Source organism: Penicillium lagena (assembly GCF_028827675.1).
Source record: "Penicillium lagena strain IBT 129212 chromosome Unknown utg000008l_segment0_segment0, whole genome shotgun sequence".
Classification (NCBI taxonomy): Eukaryota; Fungi; Ascomycota; class Eurotiomycetes; order Eurotiales; family Aspergillaceae; genus Penicillium; species Penicillium lagena.
The window spans coordinates 1,480,755-1,498,596 of NW_026623229.1; the positions used below are offsets into that span (position 1 = coordinate 1,480,755).

Below are 17,842 nucleotides of genomic sequence, written 5' to 3' on the forward strand. Positions count from 1 at the left end.
CTTACCCAAAAACCGAATCAATCCAGAGTAGTAACAATATCTTTCCATGCAAGAGACCCCCGGAAAAGAAACATGACGCAAAACTAAAATGAAATGAAAAAGAATTTAAAGGACATCGCGGATCTTGGCGTAGAGTTCCGTGTTGAGGAAATCGTAAGTCGCATCTGCTTCGCAGAAGGGGTGGCGCGTGAGCAGGGTTCCAGCTGTGGGACGGTCGTAGGTATCTCTGTAGAAAGGGGAAATGTTAGACGAGCAATTATGAATAGAGAGAAAGGGGGGGGAAGAGTCAGTCTTACATGGTGAAGCAGTCCAGCATGAAAGACAGCGCCGCAGGACTGATATTCAAAGATACATCTTCGGGGATGGGAGGAGCCTCGCTGAGACTGCCCAACTTGAAGATGGCGCCGATAGCCTCTTCCTTGCTCCACGGGCGACGGCCAGCGAACATTTCCAGAACCACACAACCAAGGGACCAGATATCGACTTTGGCACTGTAGCCGCGGCCCTGGGACTGGATGACCTCCGGGGCCATCCAGAAGACCGAGCCCTGCATGGAGTTGGTGGAATCATTGCCGTAGATATTGTCAGTTTTCTTGGAAATACCGAAATCAGAGATCTTGCATGTTCCGTCGAGATCCAGAAGGATATTATCTGCTTTCAAATCGCGGTGGAGAATGCCCTTGTCGTGCAGGTATGCGAGTCCACTTAGGGTCTGCCGTGTGAGGGACTTGACAACGCTCTCTTCGAATTTTCCGTGTTTGCGAAGACAGCTTCCAATCGAGCCACCAGAGATATACTCGAGGTAGATGGAGATGGAGAATTCGCCGCGCTCGCAACCGAGATACTGGACGATATTAGGGTGTTCGAGGTGTTGCATCGTGTCAATTTCCTGGTTCAGCGCAGCCACCATCTCCTTGATACGATCCTTGTCCATGCCTGCAATCCGGGCATTGATCTCGACTTGCTTCACAGCCAAGACTTCACCATTGTCTGCGTTGATGCCCAGATACACCCGGCCGTAGGTTCCCTTGCCGATGAGCTTACCGCGGATGATACGGAAAGTGGGCTGTCGTTGCGGCGGAGCATTACCAGCAGCAGTAGTAGCAGCAGCAGTAGTAGCAGCAGCAGCCTGGCTACTACTCGGTATAGGGTCGAGTCGATTGAGTTGACCACCTGGCTTAGGGCTGATTTGCATGATTTTGGCACCAAACATCTTGGTCGTGCTTCTGCGGCGCAGCATGTCACCTCCTCTTTGGCCACTGACCCCACTGATACTTTGCGTCCTGTTGGCCTTGTTCGCGCCTTGGGCCACCTCTCGAATAGACTTCATCCGCTGAAGGCCGCCACCACTGCGCGAGACTGCGCGACGAGCATAAGCTCCAGCGTCATTCGGCTTCACAGTCGATGACTCCGCATCGTAGGATGAATCGACGGGACTTGGACCAGAGTGCGAAGCAGCAGAGGTTGGAGCCTCCTGTTTCTGCTCGACAGGGCCTCGGCCATTTGGCGATGGAGGCCCATCTAGGTAGGGAGCATCAAGATCGATGTTCGGGAAGAACTTATCAAGATCGTCAATGACGCCCTCAACTGGAGGTCTACTCGCCCAAACGTCTTCTCGGGCGAACACTGGGCCGGGTGGTTTCTCCTCTTCTGGCGTATCTGGTTCATCTGCGTCAAACCAGGTACCAGACTTCTGTTCTTTGTCGTCGGATGTCTCCCCGCCAGAGGTTTGTGCTGATCGGGCAACATCGATCGGAGACTTGAAGCGAACTTTTGAATCCCTGTTGTTTTCCGTGTCGACAGTGAGAGTGGGCCTTTGCTTTTGAAGACTAGTCTCCGCTTGCTTAGTCTGGTGTGTCGGACGCATTGCCCAAAGACCGTCGTCAGAACTTTCATCAGATTCCTCTGTTGTTGGCGGATTAGGAGGCCGCTGGAATGATACTTCATGCTCCTCAAACACGAATTCGGGTCCAAACGACTTTCGAGACTGGAGAGAGGGCTTCCGCGATGACGTTGTCGAAGAAGGAGCGGCAAATGATTCCTGAGATTTCCGTGCTTCTTGTTCGGAGGTCAACTTCGAAGAGGGCCTTGAGGAGTCTGCGATTAAACGCTCGTTAGTTAACTGTACAACAAAATAAATCCCCCGGAACTTACTCGGAGTTGTCTGACTCGATGCAGACGCAGCAGAATCTAGAGTAACCGTCTCTGAGCTGGCACTATCCCGGTTTGAGGGACTGGGAGGAACCGGTACAGAAGACGATGGTGTACCGACGGCACCACCGATGCGCCCCATGCTCGCAATCATGGCCCCAAGACCGTGTGTGTGAACAGGTTGCGATGGGCGTGCACGCTCACGATCACCAGGTCTTTTGCTAAGGGAGTTGACCTTGGTAAGCGTGTTGGATTCGTTTGGTGCGCTCGGCGCTTTCCGAAGGGGCTTCAGCGTGTCGGTCTTTGAAAAGGTATCCTTATCATAGGGAGAAACACGACCCTTGTCAAAATCAATGACTTTGGTCCCTCTGATGCCAGCCTCGCCGGGGAATCTTTTGGCACTTGCGAGGGGTGCAATCGTGAATTCCGATATGCCTTCTGCTTGCGCTCAACCTCGCGCAAGTGATCCTCATAGCGAGCACGGATATCCTTCTCAGAGTCGGGAGTCTGATCTTGAGAACCATTTGCGGTAGGAGAAGTCTTGAACGTCGCTTGCGAGGGCGAGCCTAGTGGTTTGCCTGGAGTGTGTGGTGATATCCTGTTGAGAGCATCACCATCCAGCGGTTTCCTGTGGAGCTGGTGTTGCAAGGACGTGGGAGAGGGGGCAGGTTTTTCTGGTATTGAGACCCCCAGACCGTCAAATCGGGGAGTAGTCTGCGCAGATTGTGTAACAGTGCCTCGCACGAACAACTTCAAGGAACCATGAGGGTCGCATCTGTTTCTGCGATAGAGCGACAGATTCGTATCATTGACGGGTTCCTCGTGCTCAGACTGCCCAGGCTCAGTGACAAAGATCTGCGCATTGCCCCAATCCGAAATACCAAGGTTCTGGCAAATTCCGGCACGCAGGGACTCAACACTTTCCATCTCAGACACGTCAATGAGGCGGTAGTTCCAGCCATCCATGGTGGCCAAGATCCACCGCTTGCCTTTGCTGGTCTGTTTTGTCCTCCCGACTTTCTCGGGATCCGACGTGTGCGTCGATGACGGACGTTCGCCGACAGAGACGTCGCTGGAATTGAGGGTCGGCTTCAGGTATGGGGGATATGGTCCATTCGGGTGGGCTTCTGGGCTTGTTGGAGACTCCAGAAACTGGTCTTCTGGCGACGGATGACTCGAGTCCGGCTTGGCCTTCCTCCGAAAGAGGTTGAAAATACCCTTGCTATGCTCTCTCGGAAGCGAGGACGATATTTCTGAGCTGCATTGACGGTCTTGGGGAGATGGACGAGCGCCCTCTGGGCCTTGTCTGCGGGAATCATAGTACCTCCCTGTAGATAGATGACCTTGACCGACGCCAGGAATTGATTCTGTACTATTGCCCCGGGAATGTTCGTGTCTGATGGTCAAATCTGTAGCTGACGAGGAACTCAGCCCTGGGTAAGAGGGAGACATATGCTGCATGGCCGGACTGCCGCTCTTCGGGCTATCCTTGTCCTGGCGGTAAGAAGACGGCGCTGGATAAGGACCCGTGTCGCTAGAGATTGAGGGGCTCTGTCGCCTATGGTCGCTGAGGGATGACAAGGCAATTCGTGATGCCTCCGATCGAAACCAGGTTGCCGATTCTCGTGAAGGGGAATCATGCGCCGAAGAGTCATGCCCAGCTGATGCCGGCGGCCCAGTAACAGATCGCATTTGTCCATTTGTCCTCTGGGCGGAAGACGGAGCCGGCAGCGCGGCTGACGGGTCGGGATACATGTCATTGCCACCACCAGCAGAGCGAGGCTCGGCATTAGAGTAGAAACCCGGCAGTCCCTCCGCTGAGAACAGCGGGGGATCCGTTCGCTGTGGCGTAGAGACCGAGGTCTCCTGTGAACCATCGTGAATTTGGCGAATCAACTTACGCATGCGTTTCCCTTCCTCGCGTTCGTGGGCCTGCTCATATTTAGAGCCACGCCGGGCACACTCCTTGGCCAATTGGGGGTAAACAACTTGATGCATCTTGCCAAGGTTGCCTCGTCCACCAGACCCAAGCCCCAGCTCGAGAAATTCGCCCCCTTGAAGTTCCAATGCCTTGAATGTTTCTTGCCAGTCATCGGAGAATCCATTCACGGCCAGCCACAAAAGGACTCGATCCAATGGCCAATGATCAGGGGCTTCGCTGGGTGATAGGTCGCCGGCCCCGTTGTGACGATTGCTCGGCGACTTTCCGACATCGGGGGGCCGACTTGCGCCCGAGGGTTGCGCCTTGTCGTAGTGAACATTCCCATAAAGGGTCGGGTCGTCTCTTGTGTATGTGCCATCGACACCTGAAATGCCGTGCGCTTGATTCAGTCGTGGTTGATGGCCGTATGCTTCATACGGCGTTCGTGCTTCAAACAAGGGTGGAATACCGACGCCAATAGTATCGTGACCGGGAATATATGTGGCGGATGTAAGTGGTTGGTCGTGCCGTGGAATATAAGTTGCGGATGTGAGTGGCTGGTTGTCAGGCTGGGCGTTGTTCGCGTTGTTCGTTTGAGGCGGAGGCGGAGGGGGAGGAGGGGGAGGAATCGCGAAGGGAGCAGTAGAAGGGCGGCCATAATTCATATGCTGATTCTGTGGATGGGCAGATGTCATCGGAGGCGGTGGAGGAGGTATCCAAGATGGTTGGAATTGTGTATGAGTGCCATAAGCTGCTCCTCCAGGTGTTCTCATGGGCGGCGGCGGTGGTACAGGATGTCGAGGCGGAGGAGGTGGTGGTATGTTCATAGGGTGTGGTTGGCCCGGTTGTTGCATCCCGGAGGACGGTGGCCCTGGGATGTATTGTCGGTTTTCCATGGCGATCAACGCTCAGGTGTCGTCCGTATACACACTGTGCAAGGAGGGCCTGAAGAGGGCAGTAGTCAGGGTATATCCACGTTAGCGCATCGTCGATCCGTCTCCAAAGGTCCAGCTTTGGTAGGTAGGCAGGTGCGCTTGGAACGTGGATATCGATAACCCGGCCACTGGCGAAACAGAAATCAAGACGTCGTCCCGCGCGCTCGCATCGTAGATTGATCGACTTAGCGCCAAGCAAGGACCATCGTTGAAGGTCAGCGAACAGCGTTGCGGCCAAGAAAAAAAATGAATCGAACTCAAGGAACAAGCTTATCGCTCCGTAGCACTCGTCATCCAGGGGTGTTTAAAGATATCGTTTGTTCGCTGGGACTCGTGCGACACCAGGGAAGAGGGAAGCGGGACGGTGAGAAAAGCGGAGAGCACGCTGATAAGGCCAGGGCCTCGAAGCAAAGTCGAGGAAATGCCAGAACTGGGGCGGAGAATGTTAATGTCAGCGGCCTGCACAGCAGAGAAGAAGCGGAAAGAAGAAGGAAAGAAAGACGAGGTGAGATGGCAGGGCGATCCCCCTCAGATCGACAAATCTGAGCAAGTCGAAGCGACCCAGGCGCCGAGGATTCCAGGCACGGACTCCCTTGCGTCGGAGAATAGTTTGGACTTGGGGCCACGGGCGGCGACATACCAGAGGGAGATGCTGTGTGTGGGTGGCTTTATTCTGGAAAGGGACGCACGCACTCACTGTCAAATTTGTTTGTTGCCCGATTATGGATTTGACTTGGATCCGAGACGAAGCGCAGATTGATTGATTCCCTGACTAACGGGGTTGATTGTTTGGGTCGAGCGGATATGTCACGTGCCGGACCCCAGCCCTGAATGCGTGCCTGAAGCTGGGGACCACGGAGTCTGCGCTGCTCGGCGCCTTGTTGGTATCGCGTGAGATCCAAGGGAGGCGCGTTGTACTGTTCAAGAACCATACCCCCAGAGATACGGAAGATATCGAGGCGATCGAGATGAAGGGGAAGCTCCCAGCCCCTGTTACAGATTGTTGTTTCACTGCCTAAGCACCGAGACCCGGCAGTCCAGCCTCCCGTCTGAGTGGCTGCCTTAGCCTTAGGATCGATTTGCAGAGCTGTAACCCCTTCCCCAATCCTGTAGGGTTTCCGAACGGTCCCATTTACTTTCGTTGCAGCGACGGAGTCTTGCCCTGCATAGCCAAGGCTTTTGTAAATTCTTTTCTCACTGACTCCGCTCTGCAAGAATTTCGAGCTTGCAAGCCGTGCCGCCTGTAGCAGACAGGGCCCTCTAAGATGCCTAGCAGATCTGTGTGGCGGGGAACGAGTAGTGTCATGGAGCGGTGGAAGGCATCGAACTCGATCCGATCATTGGCAAAATCGAGTGGGAATGGGAATGGGTGGTAGGTATGGAAAAGGAAGGATCTCCAGAGGACATGGATTGCGGTCGAGTAGATCACATCCAGGTGAAGACTCTGTATCTGTTTTTTGAAACTGTTCTCGTTCCAATCTAAGCTCATCAAGTACGTATCCCGCGGGGAATGGACGGTGTCACTAACTGTCGCGGCGGATCTTCCACATAACAGGCATCGAACCTTCTCTTGAAAAAATCATCTTCGATACTCGGTCTTGCGGTGAACTGCTTTTGTATATCATCCCGGACAGTGTCTAAAAACAAGTAAGATGTCAACCCCAATTCAACAAAGAACAAAAAGAAATATTGTCGACGACTTCTCGACTAACCTAGACTAGCCGCGTTAAAGTAGTTCTTCACTTTTCTGCCGATGCGGCCCAAAGGCGATGCCGGTCACAAATCGTCGAATAAACCCATGATATCGCTTTTTATGTTCTACGTGGCTCGTAGTTGTTTTTAGAACTAAATAGTAGTAATTCGGGCGTTGAAGGTGGGGCCAAGTGCTCTACTATAGGCAGCAACTAACTACAACACCTTCAGAGGTTCTCGAGGGGGCTAGGTACGACAAGCTAGATTTCAGGAATTAGAAATTACTGTTTACTTTATTCTTTCGCAGAGCTAGACTGAAATAGAATGGAGATGATCGAGTCAAATTAAATTGAGTGGAGGTGCAGATCGTCGTTGTGACTGAGAGCAGCCGTGATGCTATTCTCGGAGATGGCATCTCCATGACAAACGGGCTTACTTGTTTAGTGTAGCTGCTGCCTCGGCGGTCAATTTGAGAGCGGCTGGTGCGTCCTCACGAGGCATGTAAAGCTCAACCAACTGCCAACAATATATTAGCAAATTTCATTTCCCTTGGATGCTGGCAAAGAATAAACACATACCTGGAGACTATCATGGTTGCAGAAAGTCTGGTCTGCAAACAGTTTGTTGAGCTCATCCCGGGTCTTGATGCGGTATCCCTTGTAGCCATCCTTGGCCCCGAAGACCTTGGGGATGCTCAGGTGGTCCCAGGGCTGAATGTCGTTGTAGCTCGCATCCCATCCATGGATGTATCGTTCAATCGTGTATCCCTCGTTGCAGATCACGAAGCTAAAGCGCCACTTGTCAGTCAATATCCCGAAAGAGTCCAAAATTAGAACTTACACAATGGGGTTCAGCTTGTTACGGAGCATCGTGCTCAGCTCCTGCACTGTCAACTGAGTGCTGCCATCGCCAATGAAGAGGACGGTCCGGCGATTGCCCTGTTCCTTGGCGGCCAAAGCAGCGCCCTGGCAGGCTCCGAGCGAGTAACCAATGCTGCCCCAGAGAACCTGGCTGATGGCAGTCACCTGGGCGGGGAATCGAGTGTCCCAGATGCCAAAGTTAGCGGTACCGGTTTCGGTGAGCACGATATCCTTGGGCTTCAGCCACTGGCCAACCGTCGGCCACAGCCAGGCATGGGTGATGGTCTGGTCGGAGGAACTGCGCTCACTGTCTGGCAGTCGGTTGCTGATTTGAGGCACAGAGGCCGGGCTAATCGTACCCATGCGCTGGATGACCTTCCGCAGAACACCCTTCATGTTGGTGTCCGGATACTCGGAATAACGTACCCGCACGTAGGTGCTGTGGAAATCAATGGTGTTCAGTTGTCCGATGCGGTAGGTAAATCCAGAAGTGTTGAAGTCGGACTTGATTGCGCCGATGCTGAGGACCAGATCCGAGGACTCAACCATCTCGCCCACGCCGGGGTTGGACCCGTTGCCAGCATAGACGCCTCCGAAATTCTTGTGTGTCTCATCCACAGCCCCTTTGCCCATGGGGGTCACAAATGTGGGCAGACCAGAAGCCACCACCAAGTCATGCACCTCTTCCAGCGCCCGATGCCGAATCGCGCAGGCGTCCACGAGAATCACGGGATTCTTGGCCGCCCGGAGATACTTCAACACGACCTCCACCACGTAGTCTTCCTTCTCGGGATCGTTATCAGGCAGTGACAGGTCAATGGGTTTCTTCAGACGATCGCCGTTCACCTTGGCGTTCACCATGTCGGTGGGGAGGGTCACATAGACCGGACGGCTGCGGATCCAGCATTGGCGGATGGCACTGTCGATCTGAGTCGCGGCGTCGTGGGGGTCATTCAGGCGGGCCACATAGCACGAGATATCCTCACTCATTCTGGTGAAAACATTGAAATCGCCATTGCCCAGGGTATGGTGCAGCAGCATGCCATCGCGCTGCGACTTGGTGTTCGGCTGGCCCACGATGTGGACGATGGGGACGAATTCAGAGTATGCACCGGCGATGGCGTTGAGGGCCGATAGCTCTCCCACACCAAAGGTGGTGACCAGAGCGCTGATGCCCTTGACGCGCGCATAGCCATCGGCCGCGTAACCTATTTCCCCGAGTCAATCATTGACCTTCACAATTCACGTGTCTAGCAACATACCGGCATTGAGCTCGTTGCAGTTGCCCACCCAGTTCAGCCCGCACTTGGGCAGATAATCCAAGGCTGCGAGGTTGTAGTCTCCCGGAACCCCGTGCACGGCGCGGATGCCAACCTCGTGCAGGCGCCGGAACAGATAGTCGGCGACGTCTATGGGGTTCTCGAGCTCCCGGGTCGCGATGTCGTTGGACACCATGATAACAATTAGCAGTGGAATGAGGTTGGAGGGGAGAATGAGAAAGTTGGTTCCTTTTTTTCCCCTTTGCCGTGCTACAAATGTGACAATAATACTGTTGGTCGACGTCATAATTGGGCCGTGATGTCATTACACGCCGGTATCGTCCACCTCGCCGGATGCTGTAAAGTGGTCACTGATGAATGGGCACAATATTATTCTCCATTCTCCACCAACATACAAACAATGTGTAACTCAAAACGTAGGACGCAATAGTAGAGGGACACTCAACCTCGGCTGGCTACCCGCCGATCGGATAAGCTTGTTTCGGGTCCTCCCACTGCATTGCTCCACCGACTGCGCTAAACCCGGTTGATTTCTCGCGATATTTTCTCCCCCCACTTGTGCTCGACCAATCCACAGAGGTGTCTAGGTACCCAGTACGCGCATGGTCGGCGGGAAACACAACATGCCAGACAGGTCAAGCCAGTCCGGCAAAGGGAAAAAGGTCGGTCAGAACGGCCCCTCCCGTGGCGGCGACTGACCACCGAAATAGGGAGGACGGAAGTACCAGCAGAGCAAGGGACCCTCACTCGAGAGCGGTGACTGGGGCGTGTTTGTCACCTGCGATATCGGCAAAGAAGGCAAATGTATCGCCGAGACGCAGGATGTCTTCTCGCAGGTACAGGGAGGGACCATCATCCACCTTATCATCAACTAACCTGCCCATGATGTAGTACATGGAAGCCACTGCACCACCCGCAGAGAACGAGGACACCGATTCCGATGACGGCGACATCGAAGCCCAGATCCGAAAGGAGCTCGAAGGCCTGAAGCCAAGCGCAGCCAAACCGCGCTCCATGCAGCCCATTCGGTTCGATATGCCCTGCGGTATGTGCATGATCACCACGAGCTCAGCCTCAAACTAACACCTGGAAAGTAACATTCATGCGCCTCGACAAATCAATCGATCCCGTCCAGCTGGTCCACCGGTTGTGTACCGAAGCGCAGGCGAATCCAACGACCAAAACGAGCCGTTGGATTCAGCGCATGACGCCCGTGACTGAGATTCGGAAGACTCTCCGCGTGGACTTGGAGGCGTTTGCCAAAGAGATCCTCGCGCCTCATTTCCATTCAGGGGGGCCGCCGAAGAAGGTGAGTCGAATTGCAAGGAGCCTTGCACTGATCCGGCAACACGCCCGGTCCTGCGCCTCGGGATGTCATCCCCTTCCATCTTGTGCTGATTTGTATTTCCCCCTGGGATAGTACGCCATCCGGCCAACGATACGGGGCAATGACAAGTTCGGCCGCGATGTGGTCATCAAGACCATTGCCGATGTGGTTGGTAAAGAGCACCCGGTCGATCTGACGAATTACGATCTGGTCATTCTGGTGACGGTCCTCCAGGTGTGTTTGATGCCGGACCTTGTATTACATCGTTGCCGTCTCTAACCCAATTTCTGCAGAACGTTATCGGCATGAGCGTTGTGGGGAGCGACTACGATCAACTGAAACGATACAATCTGGCCGAAATCTACGCGCCAACGCCTAAACCCAAATCAGGAGAGAGCTAGGCAGTTAGAGGAATAAAGCATTACATTAATTAGTATTTTCGATCGGGGCTTCCAGAACGAGTTGCCGTAGAGCAAAGGCCCGGGCACCGGCAGTCGGCTCTCCCGCGCATTGACAGCGAGTCTGTTCGCTTGTCACAGCCCCGTGATTGGAGAGGGAACCCACGAAATGTTAATATGCCCGGCAGTCGGTATTATTGTGTCGGATGAAGACCTCCTTAGTCGACCCTTCATGATGGAGATTCGGCAAGACGGCCCTGTGATTGGCAGTTCGGCCGGGGCCGCTTTGCCCGGAGCGGGATTCTTAGGCGAGAGTCTCGCGTACTGCTTTCCTCATTAACCCCGGTCTTCGCCTGCCACTCGGTCGTCACAGCCAGTCTCGGTTGAGACCCTGACTCGGATGGGTCTTGCGAGGCCTAAGAACAACGGTCAGGGCCGCTTTGCGTCCCGTGTCCCGGGGAAGGTTACGTGGACGGAAGCCCATGTTTTCTGCTCTTACGACAATAATGCCATACTACATATCTCCTCGGAGATGAACCGTAACGGTCGCCCCGCCGGAGAGACGTACATATCCTGCACAGGTATCGTCGACTCCGGTGGGTGATGAGCTGGGATTAATTATTCTCGCGAACAATGCCGATATTGGACGAGCCATCATGTTCCCGTCCGTTCCTGAAGGGGACCGTCGATAGCATCATGGATTCCCGGTCTTCTTCAACAGAAACCCAGTCCCTCAATCATGTCCTGCGGCCACTGTTCCCTCCACCAGTTCGGGTGCAGCGCTCCCAACATCTCCCCGGCCATTTGCACACTTTGCGTCTCCTCACCCTCTCCAATGGGGATCGATTGATGCTCAAAGGCCCCCCTCTCTCCAACACGGCGCTTCTGCGCCGAGAGAAGTTCTTTCTCGAAACCGAGGCCAGGTTCCTGGCGCTTTTGGGACACAGTGCCAATCCCTGCATTCCACAATTATACCATTACGATCCGCACGGCAGTCAATTAGCGTCTGCGTGCTTGATCCGGCAATATGTGCGAGGAACGAGTTTGGCCGAGATGCGTCACCAACTCAGCGGCCACCAACGGAGCGGCCTCGACCGCCATCTGGGATTCCTGGCCAGCGTCATCGGCCAGAATGCGGCACCGGCATTCGGTTCTCTTCAGGAAGTCGCCATGGGTGTCGGGAAGCCGTGCTGGCGGAGTACCTTTCGGTCTCTGTTTGAGGGGGTTCTCCGCGATGCTGAGGATATGTTTATCACGCTGCCCTATGCGCAGATCCGGGATGAGCTGAGTCGGCTGTCGTCTGCGCTGACGGAAGTCACATTGCCTCGGCTGGTGGTTGTGGACTTTGGGCGCCCATCACACGTCTTGTTGGATGAAGAGTCGAAACAGCTGTCGGGCATTGTGGACTTTGGCAATGCCCTCTGGGGGGACGTGTTGATGGCCGAGATCTTCGACCGGCCATCGCCCGCGGTGTTGGAAGGGGCTGGGTTGTCCTTGACCTGGACCAGCCAGGAACAGACCCGTTTGTTACTGTCGGTCCCCCTGATCGTGGTTGTTATTGTTCGGCGCTAATGGTGACTCCCAGATACTCGTGCTACCGATCGGTGTGCCAGATCACGATCCAGTATTATCGCAGCCGGGACGAGGCAATGGAATTGGGGGCTCGGAGACGATTGACGGCGAGCATAGCGGCGATGGGAGTACAGTAGATACTATACGAACTATAGACCCGGATAGGAGGGGAACCGATCCTAGTGGGGCCGGTGGGGACCTGGCGTCAGCCAACATGAACAACCAGCTTGAATCTCTGTCTTTCTCTCTCTGCCACCCCCCCACGCCCCAAAATAAATAATGGCCCAGTTCCTGCGTGGCAAGCAGGCCGGTATCCAGAAGGACCTGTCCGATGGCCTATCGGCGGACTTGTTCCAGCTCGACGACGTGGGTTTCTCCCTGCTTCTTGGCAATCCCAGGCATCTTCGTTCTCACAAGTTCTCCAGTTCGCACGATGCGGTGTGAACTCGCAGATCAGCGCGGTCGCCTACGATCCCGTCCAGTCCCTCGTCGCCGTCGGAACCAGTGATACCCAGTTTGGCAGCGGCCAGATCTATGTCTTCGGCCAGCGCCGCGTCTCCGTCGTCTTCGAGTTCCCCCGCAAGGCCTCGGCCCGTTTCCTCCAATTCTGCGCCGACAAGCTCATCAGCGTCGATTCCAAGAGTGAAATTTGCATCTATTCACTGGAGACCCGCCGTCGGCTGGCTTCCTATGCGCCTCCGGGCCAAGCGACGGCCCTGGTGACGGATCCGAGCCTGGATTACGCATTCATTGGTCTGGGGAATGGTAGGTTATAGCGGTGGAGGGTTCCGGAATTACCGACTGACTGATTGGAAAGGTGAAATTATTGCATACGACCTCGACCGAGAAATCTTGACGCCCTTCAAGATCCCGAACCTGTGGCAGGAGCGCAACCCGCGCGCAAGGCTCATTCCCGTCGTGTCGCTCGCATTCTCCACCCGGGATATTGGTAAAATCCTCGTGGGTTATCCCGAAGGCGCAGTGACTTTCTCGTTCAAGCAAAATATTGCGCAAAAGTACTTCATCTATGAGATCCCTCCGGGCGCCGTGGGCGGAGACCCTCCAATGCCGTCCAACACCGTGCGCCGGCCCAGATTGATTGATGCCCTCTGGCATCCAAACGGGATATTTGTCCTTACTGTTCACGAAGATGGTAGTCTCGTCCTCTGGGACTCGAAAGATGGCCGCAAGCTCCATGCCCGCACGATCGAGACGGTCAATATCGACCAGCCAGGCGCTTCTGCCCCCAGACCTGGTTCATCTGGAGGGCCCAAGCAGCCTATCGCCAAGGTCACCTGGTGTGCAAAGGAGAACCCTGACGACACCGGTCTGTTGGTGGCTGGCGGTCACTCTGCCGATGATGTGAACAAGGGCCTCACGTTCCTGGACATGGGCACGACTCCCAACTATCAGACCTCTTCTTGGCAAATCCTGACGAGCTATTTTGAACGGCCACGGCAAACCCTGAATCTTTCGGTCCCCCCAGGTGCGCAAGTCGTCAACTATTGCCTCATCCCCCGCACCTCTCCCTATTTCAGTGGCGCTCACGACCCAATTGCGATCCTTGTTGTATTGTCGTCCGGCGAGCTGATGACGCTCAGCTTCCCCAGCGGCCACGCAATTACCTCCACCAACATGCTTCACCCGTATCTTTCTCTTGTTCAACCATTTGTGAACAAGGCAGCCTTGATACCAGTCGATCGTTCAACGTGGCTGGGTTTGAAGGAGCGCAGACTGCAGGGACCCAAGTTCTTAATGGGCGGCGCCGAGGCCAAGGGTCCGCTCAAACGTTTCGAGAACCGCAATATCATGGTGGCCGCACATGCCGACGGAACCGTTCGCCTTTGGGATGCTGGGCATGATGACGAGATTGAGAACGGCGACGTGGTTCAGGTCGATCTGGCACGCGCCGTGGGTCGAGTCAGCAACATCGAAGTCACCGAAATATCCTTGGCGGGTTCAGCAGGCGAGCTGTCACTTGGTCTCCGAAGCGGAGAAGTTGTCATCTTCCGTTGGGGGAACAACGGCTCATACGGGCGCGAGGAGGCTGCAGGTACCAATCAAGGTCCTGGCCAGCTGACACCGGTGGCTCATCGGACAGACCCTGGTCTGAAGCAGGGCTTGCTCCCACTGACGCTTCTGAATATGCAACAAGGGCCGGTGACAGCGCTGAAGCATAGCCAAGTCGGCTTTGTTGCTGCCGGATTTGAGGGCGGCAGTTTGGTCATCATTGACCTGCGTGGTCCGGCAATCATTCACACTGCACGCCTATCTGACTTCGTCAAGGCGTCTAAGCGAAGCAGTTTCCGGAAGACTCGCGGGTCGGATGACGCTGCTCCAGAATGGGCGACCAGCATCGAATTCGGCGTGATGACTCTGGAAGGCGAGGACTATTCGAGCATCTGCTGTTTTGTCGGAACCAGCAGAGGGAATGTTGCGACGTTCAAGATTCTTCCCGCATCCAACGGAGCCTACACCGCTTCATATGTGGGTGTATCGGCTCTCGAGGATAAAGTGATCAACATCATCCCCATCGACGCAGACACCGGTGCCGATGCCTCCGCCACGCCCAGTATAGTGGGCGGCCTGCGAAATGGCATGAAAGTCAACGGCGTCCTCATCGTAGTGACCACTGCCGGCTGCCGAATCTTCAAGCCCCCAACGGCAAAGGGCGCCCACAAGAGCTGGGATGAATACCTCTGCGATTCAGCCGCCGTTGTCAAGCTCGAGGGCCGGGGCTACAGCCTGGTCGGCCTCTTCGGTGACGGCAATGCTCGGGCTTTCGCCATTCCTTCACTGAGAGATCTTGGCGTAGCCAAGATCAGTCACATTGCAGATATGCGGCGCCTCCCAGACGCTAGCATTACCCCTACAGGCAGTGTCATGGCGTGGGTTGGCCCGTCCGAAATCGGGCTCTTCAATGTTTGGGGATCTGGCCGCGGACTGTATGATTGATCTACCGCTTACCCTTGTGGAGGATTATACTGATCATTTGAAATCCTATAGGCACCCATCAGAAGACCGTCTTTTCAACCCTCAAGCAGTCATCCCTTCACGTCCTACAATTACCAACATTCAATGGATCTCAGGCACGCAATACGTATCACCCGCCGACATGGATATCCTCAGTACGTTCCAATTCCTTGCCCCAACCTAAGACAAACAGATATCTAACGAATTGGCATTACAGTTTGCGGCCCAGACCGCCCTCCCTCCAGACGAATGATGGAGCAGATGAAACTCGACGACCAAGAACGCCGAAAAGCCGTCAGGGATGGCCGCCCGTCGCCCGCCGATCAGCAGGGTGAGGGGTATTGGTCGTCCATGACGCGATCGCTTCAGGAACGCACTGAGCGGCTGGGTCTGGTGGGCGATCATATGGATAGGCTCGAGGAGAATAGCAGTAACTTTGCCAATGATGTGGGCAAGTTTGTGCAGAATCAGAAGAGGAAGGCGGCTTTTGGTGGTGAGTTTTCTTTTCTTATATTAAGATGCGGATGAAGCTAATGTGCGCGTGCTAGCCTTGGGGTCGAAGTTTGGGTTCTAGGTTGTTCCATAATCTTCAGTATGGACTTGGGGACTCTTGGATGATCGTGATTATTAGCGAGATTGGAATTGTGAGACTGCGATCTCAACATGTTTAGGATCCAGAACATATGGAGAAAGTACCTAAACTGGCTGTACTTCAGAACAAAGCATGCATCCTAAGGCAAAGCAATGCCTCCAAGACCCTTGCCTTTGGTTCAAAACCACTTTCAAGAACACCATAATTATTAAGCTGCAGTCTACTCCCCATTGGACTCAGTGAGCCACCAACCTAGTCACAACTCCCCGGACAGGTACGGAAGGATTTTAGATTCCCATACCTTGTCTCGGAATTCAGACCACTTTCGCTATTTCATTGCTTCATGTACTAGTCAAGATTGCGGGGCTATTGGTCTCCCTTGCATACCTTGTTTGTTGTTGCGTGGTGACCGACTTTTGAACGTAGCAACAAGGGCGTTATTTACTGTGGTCTCCGGAAATATATATCCCGCTTGGTTGATTATGGAGACATCACATATGCCTAGACTACAATTTTAACTTAGAAGAATATGCTACGCAGCCCCAGAATATATAGATTAGAGGTGCAATGAATCCATTTTTCATATATGTGAATTCTATCATGGACCTGGCTCCCATGGAAAGACAGGGTGATCCAAACAGGGAAACAGGCTCCATAGGTCATAAAAAACGTCGCATTCCGGCTGTCATCATTGAAAAAAGAAGAAATATAGCAGAAGAGAAGAAAGGTGAAACAAGTAGAAACGCCTCCAAGCCAACCCAGCAACCAACCCTTGTGCGGATCTAGTGGACCATGACTTCAGGCTGAGCCTGAGGAGCAGCAGCCTTGTTGGCAGTCTCATCCTTGTGCTCGGCATCATCGCCCATCTCGACATCCTCGTCACCTTCACCAGCCTCATCCTCGTCCAGCTCATCCTCATCATCGTCGCTCTCCTCCTCGAGATCTTCGCTCTCGGCATCTGAGATGTCCTCTTCTTCATCCTCCTTGCCAGCAGTGCCCTCGGCACCCTCCATCTCCTGGTCCTCGCCGTCGCCCTGCTTGTCGGCCTCGGCGAGTTCCTTGACGAGAGCCGCCTCGAGTTCTGCTTCCTCAGCACCGTATGCGTTGCTGTCGTCGTCCAGAATGTCGGCCTCGGGCTGGTCAGGCGGGTACTCCGCAGGCGCAGAATCCTCCGAGTCCCTGTAGAAAGCGTATTAGAGAGGAATCAACAGTTAAAAGGGGCCGGCCATTCTTACCATTTAATGGCAAACCGAGTCACACGCGGCTTCTCCGCGAGGACATTGCGGCGGATGCGCTCAATGATCGGCTTCGCAGGGGGATCCGCCACCAGCTCCTCCGAGTCATACTCGTTGTTCACGTAGTAGCCGACGCGGACAAACTCCCTGTCGTCGTAGCTGCAGGTGAGCAGGATGACGGTCACCCCGAGGATCTCGGAGGTAGGGATGCGCTTCAGATCGGGCGAGTCGGCTTGGAAGATAAACTTGTTCACGCCCACAGGGACCGGGCCGACCAGGAGAGAGTCCAGTTCTTGGTCATATTCAGAGCTAGGAAGGGGGTTGGTTGTTAGCAATGATTTTCTATGATGGAGAAGAGTGGACATACGAGGTGGCGGATCCGACGTAGGTCAGTTTCCATTCCAGATCTGGTGGGTACAGATTAGTTTTGTGAGCGTTGGGAGGAACTGAAGAAAGGCATACCCTTCTGAAGCTGCTCGAGGCACTCAAAGGTGATCTCAAACTCATAGGGCGACGTGAAGGTCGCTGGGTTGTTGAGGATCTTCACACCGAGTAGGGAGACGACCGACATTTTGATATGTACCTGTAGTGGGATGGATGAATGAGGAGAGGAAGAGAAATGATCCAGAGGCTGGGGTATAAACAGAGAGAGGGTGAGAGGTGGAAGAGTGAAAAAGTGAAATGCAGCAGCAAGAGACAAGGGGTGTTGTTCACACAGGAATGTGCTTGAAGCCAGGAGCCAACGACTCGCTGATCTTTGACGCGCCTGGCTCGCGTCCCCTCGCTTTTGCCGTGCCTCACCGCCCACGTGATCGTGCGCTGGTTCTCGGTGTGTGCGTGCTGTATCTGCATCATCATTATTTCTTCTTGTCTGCGTTGATCATTCATTTCCCCCCATTGTTCTTC

The 17,842-nt window shown here is 54.4% G+C and overlaps 7 protein-coding genes across 7 annotated transcripts; 3 read left to right on the forward strand and 4 right to left on the reverse strand.

The window, feature by feature from the left end:
- Positions 1 to 105: 105 nt before the first annotated feature.
- bck1 (uncharacterized protein) lies at positions 106 to 4,968 on the reverse strand (the record flags this gene model as incomplete). The annotated part of the gene is made up of 3 exons (XM_056983109.1): positions 106 to 226; positions 297 to 2,530; positions 2,554 to 4,968. The coding sequence occupies 3 exons, from the start codon at positions 4,966 to 4,968 to the stop codon at positions 106 to 108; spliced, it is 4,770 nt and encodes a 1,589-aa protein (XP_056828603.1).
- A 309-nt stretch (positions 4,969 to 5,277) lies between these two features.
- On the reverse strand, positions 5,278 to 6,496 carry N7510_011185 (uncharacterized protein; the record flags this gene model as incomplete). The annotated part of the gene is made up of 3 exons (XM_056983110.1): positions 5,278 to 5,534; positions 5,705 to 5,924; positions 6,206 to 6,496. 3 exons carry the CDS (start codon positions 6,494 to 6,496, stop codon positions 5,278 to 5,280), a joined length of 768 nt encoding a protein of 255 aa, XP_056828604.1.
- Positions 6,497 to 7,131: 635 nt separating this feature from the next.
- N7510_011186 (alpha-keto acid decarboxylase family protein) lies at positions 7,132 to 9,014 on the reverse strand (the record flags this gene model as incomplete). The annotated part of the gene is made up of 4 exons (XM_056983111.1): positions 7,132 to 7,215; positions 7,278 to 7,485; positions 7,540 to 8,767; positions 8,822 to 9,014. The coding sequence occupies 4 exons, from the start codon at positions 9,012 to 9,014 to the stop codon at positions 7,132 to 7,134; spliced, it is 1,713 nt and encodes a 570-aa protein (XP_056828605.1).
- Positions 9,015 to 9,441: 427 nt separating this feature from the next.
- On the forward strand, positions 9,442 to 10,567 carry N7510_011187 (THUMP domain-containing protein; the record flags this gene model as incomplete). The annotated part of the gene is made up of 6 exons (XM_056983112.1): positions 9,442 to 9,501; positions 9,550 to 9,675; positions 9,731 to 9,884; positions 9,934 to 10,148; positions 10,260 to 10,400; positions 10,460 to 10,567. 6 exons carry the CDS (start codon positions 9,442 to 9,444, stop codon positions 10,565 to 10,567), a joined length of 804 nt encoding a protein of 267 aa, XP_056828606.1.
- A 630-nt stretch (positions 10,568 to 11,197) lies between these two features.
- N7510_011188 (phosphotransferase family protein) lies at positions 11,198 to 12,136 on the forward strand (the record flags this gene model as incomplete). The annotated part of the gene is made up of 1 exon (XM_056983113.1): positions 11,198 to 12,136. The coding sequence occupies one exon, from the start codon at positions 11,198 to 11,200 to the stop codon at positions 12,134 to 12,136; it is 939 nt and encodes a 312-aa protein (XP_056828607.1).
- A 279-nt stretch (positions 12,137 to 12,415) lies between these two features.
- On the forward strand, positions 12,416 to 15,683 carry N7510_011189 (uncharacterized protein; the record flags this gene model as incomplete). The annotated part of the gene is made up of 6 exons (XM_056983114.1): positions 12,416 to 12,502; positions 12,562 to 12,901; positions 12,954 to 15,081; positions 15,143 to 15,264; positions 15,327 to 15,602; positions 15,658 to 15,683. 6 exons carry the CDS (start codon positions 12,416 to 12,418, stop codon positions 15,681 to 15,683), a joined length of 2,979 nt encoding a protein of 992 aa, XP_056828608.1.
- An 800-nt stretch (positions 15,684 to 16,483) lies between these two features.
- On the reverse strand, positions 16,484 to 17,507 carry asf1 (nucleosome assembly factor ASF1; the record flags this gene model as incomplete). The annotated part of the gene is made up of 4 exons (XM_056983115.1): positions 16,484 to 16,880; positions 16,937 to 17,245; positions 17,304 to 17,343; positions 17,399 to 17,507. 4 exons carry the CDS (start codon positions 17,505 to 17,507, stop codon positions 16,484 to 16,486), a joined length of 855 nt encoding a protein of 284 aa, XP_056828609.1.
- Between the last annotated feature and the right edge of the window lie 335 nt (positions 17,508 to 17,842).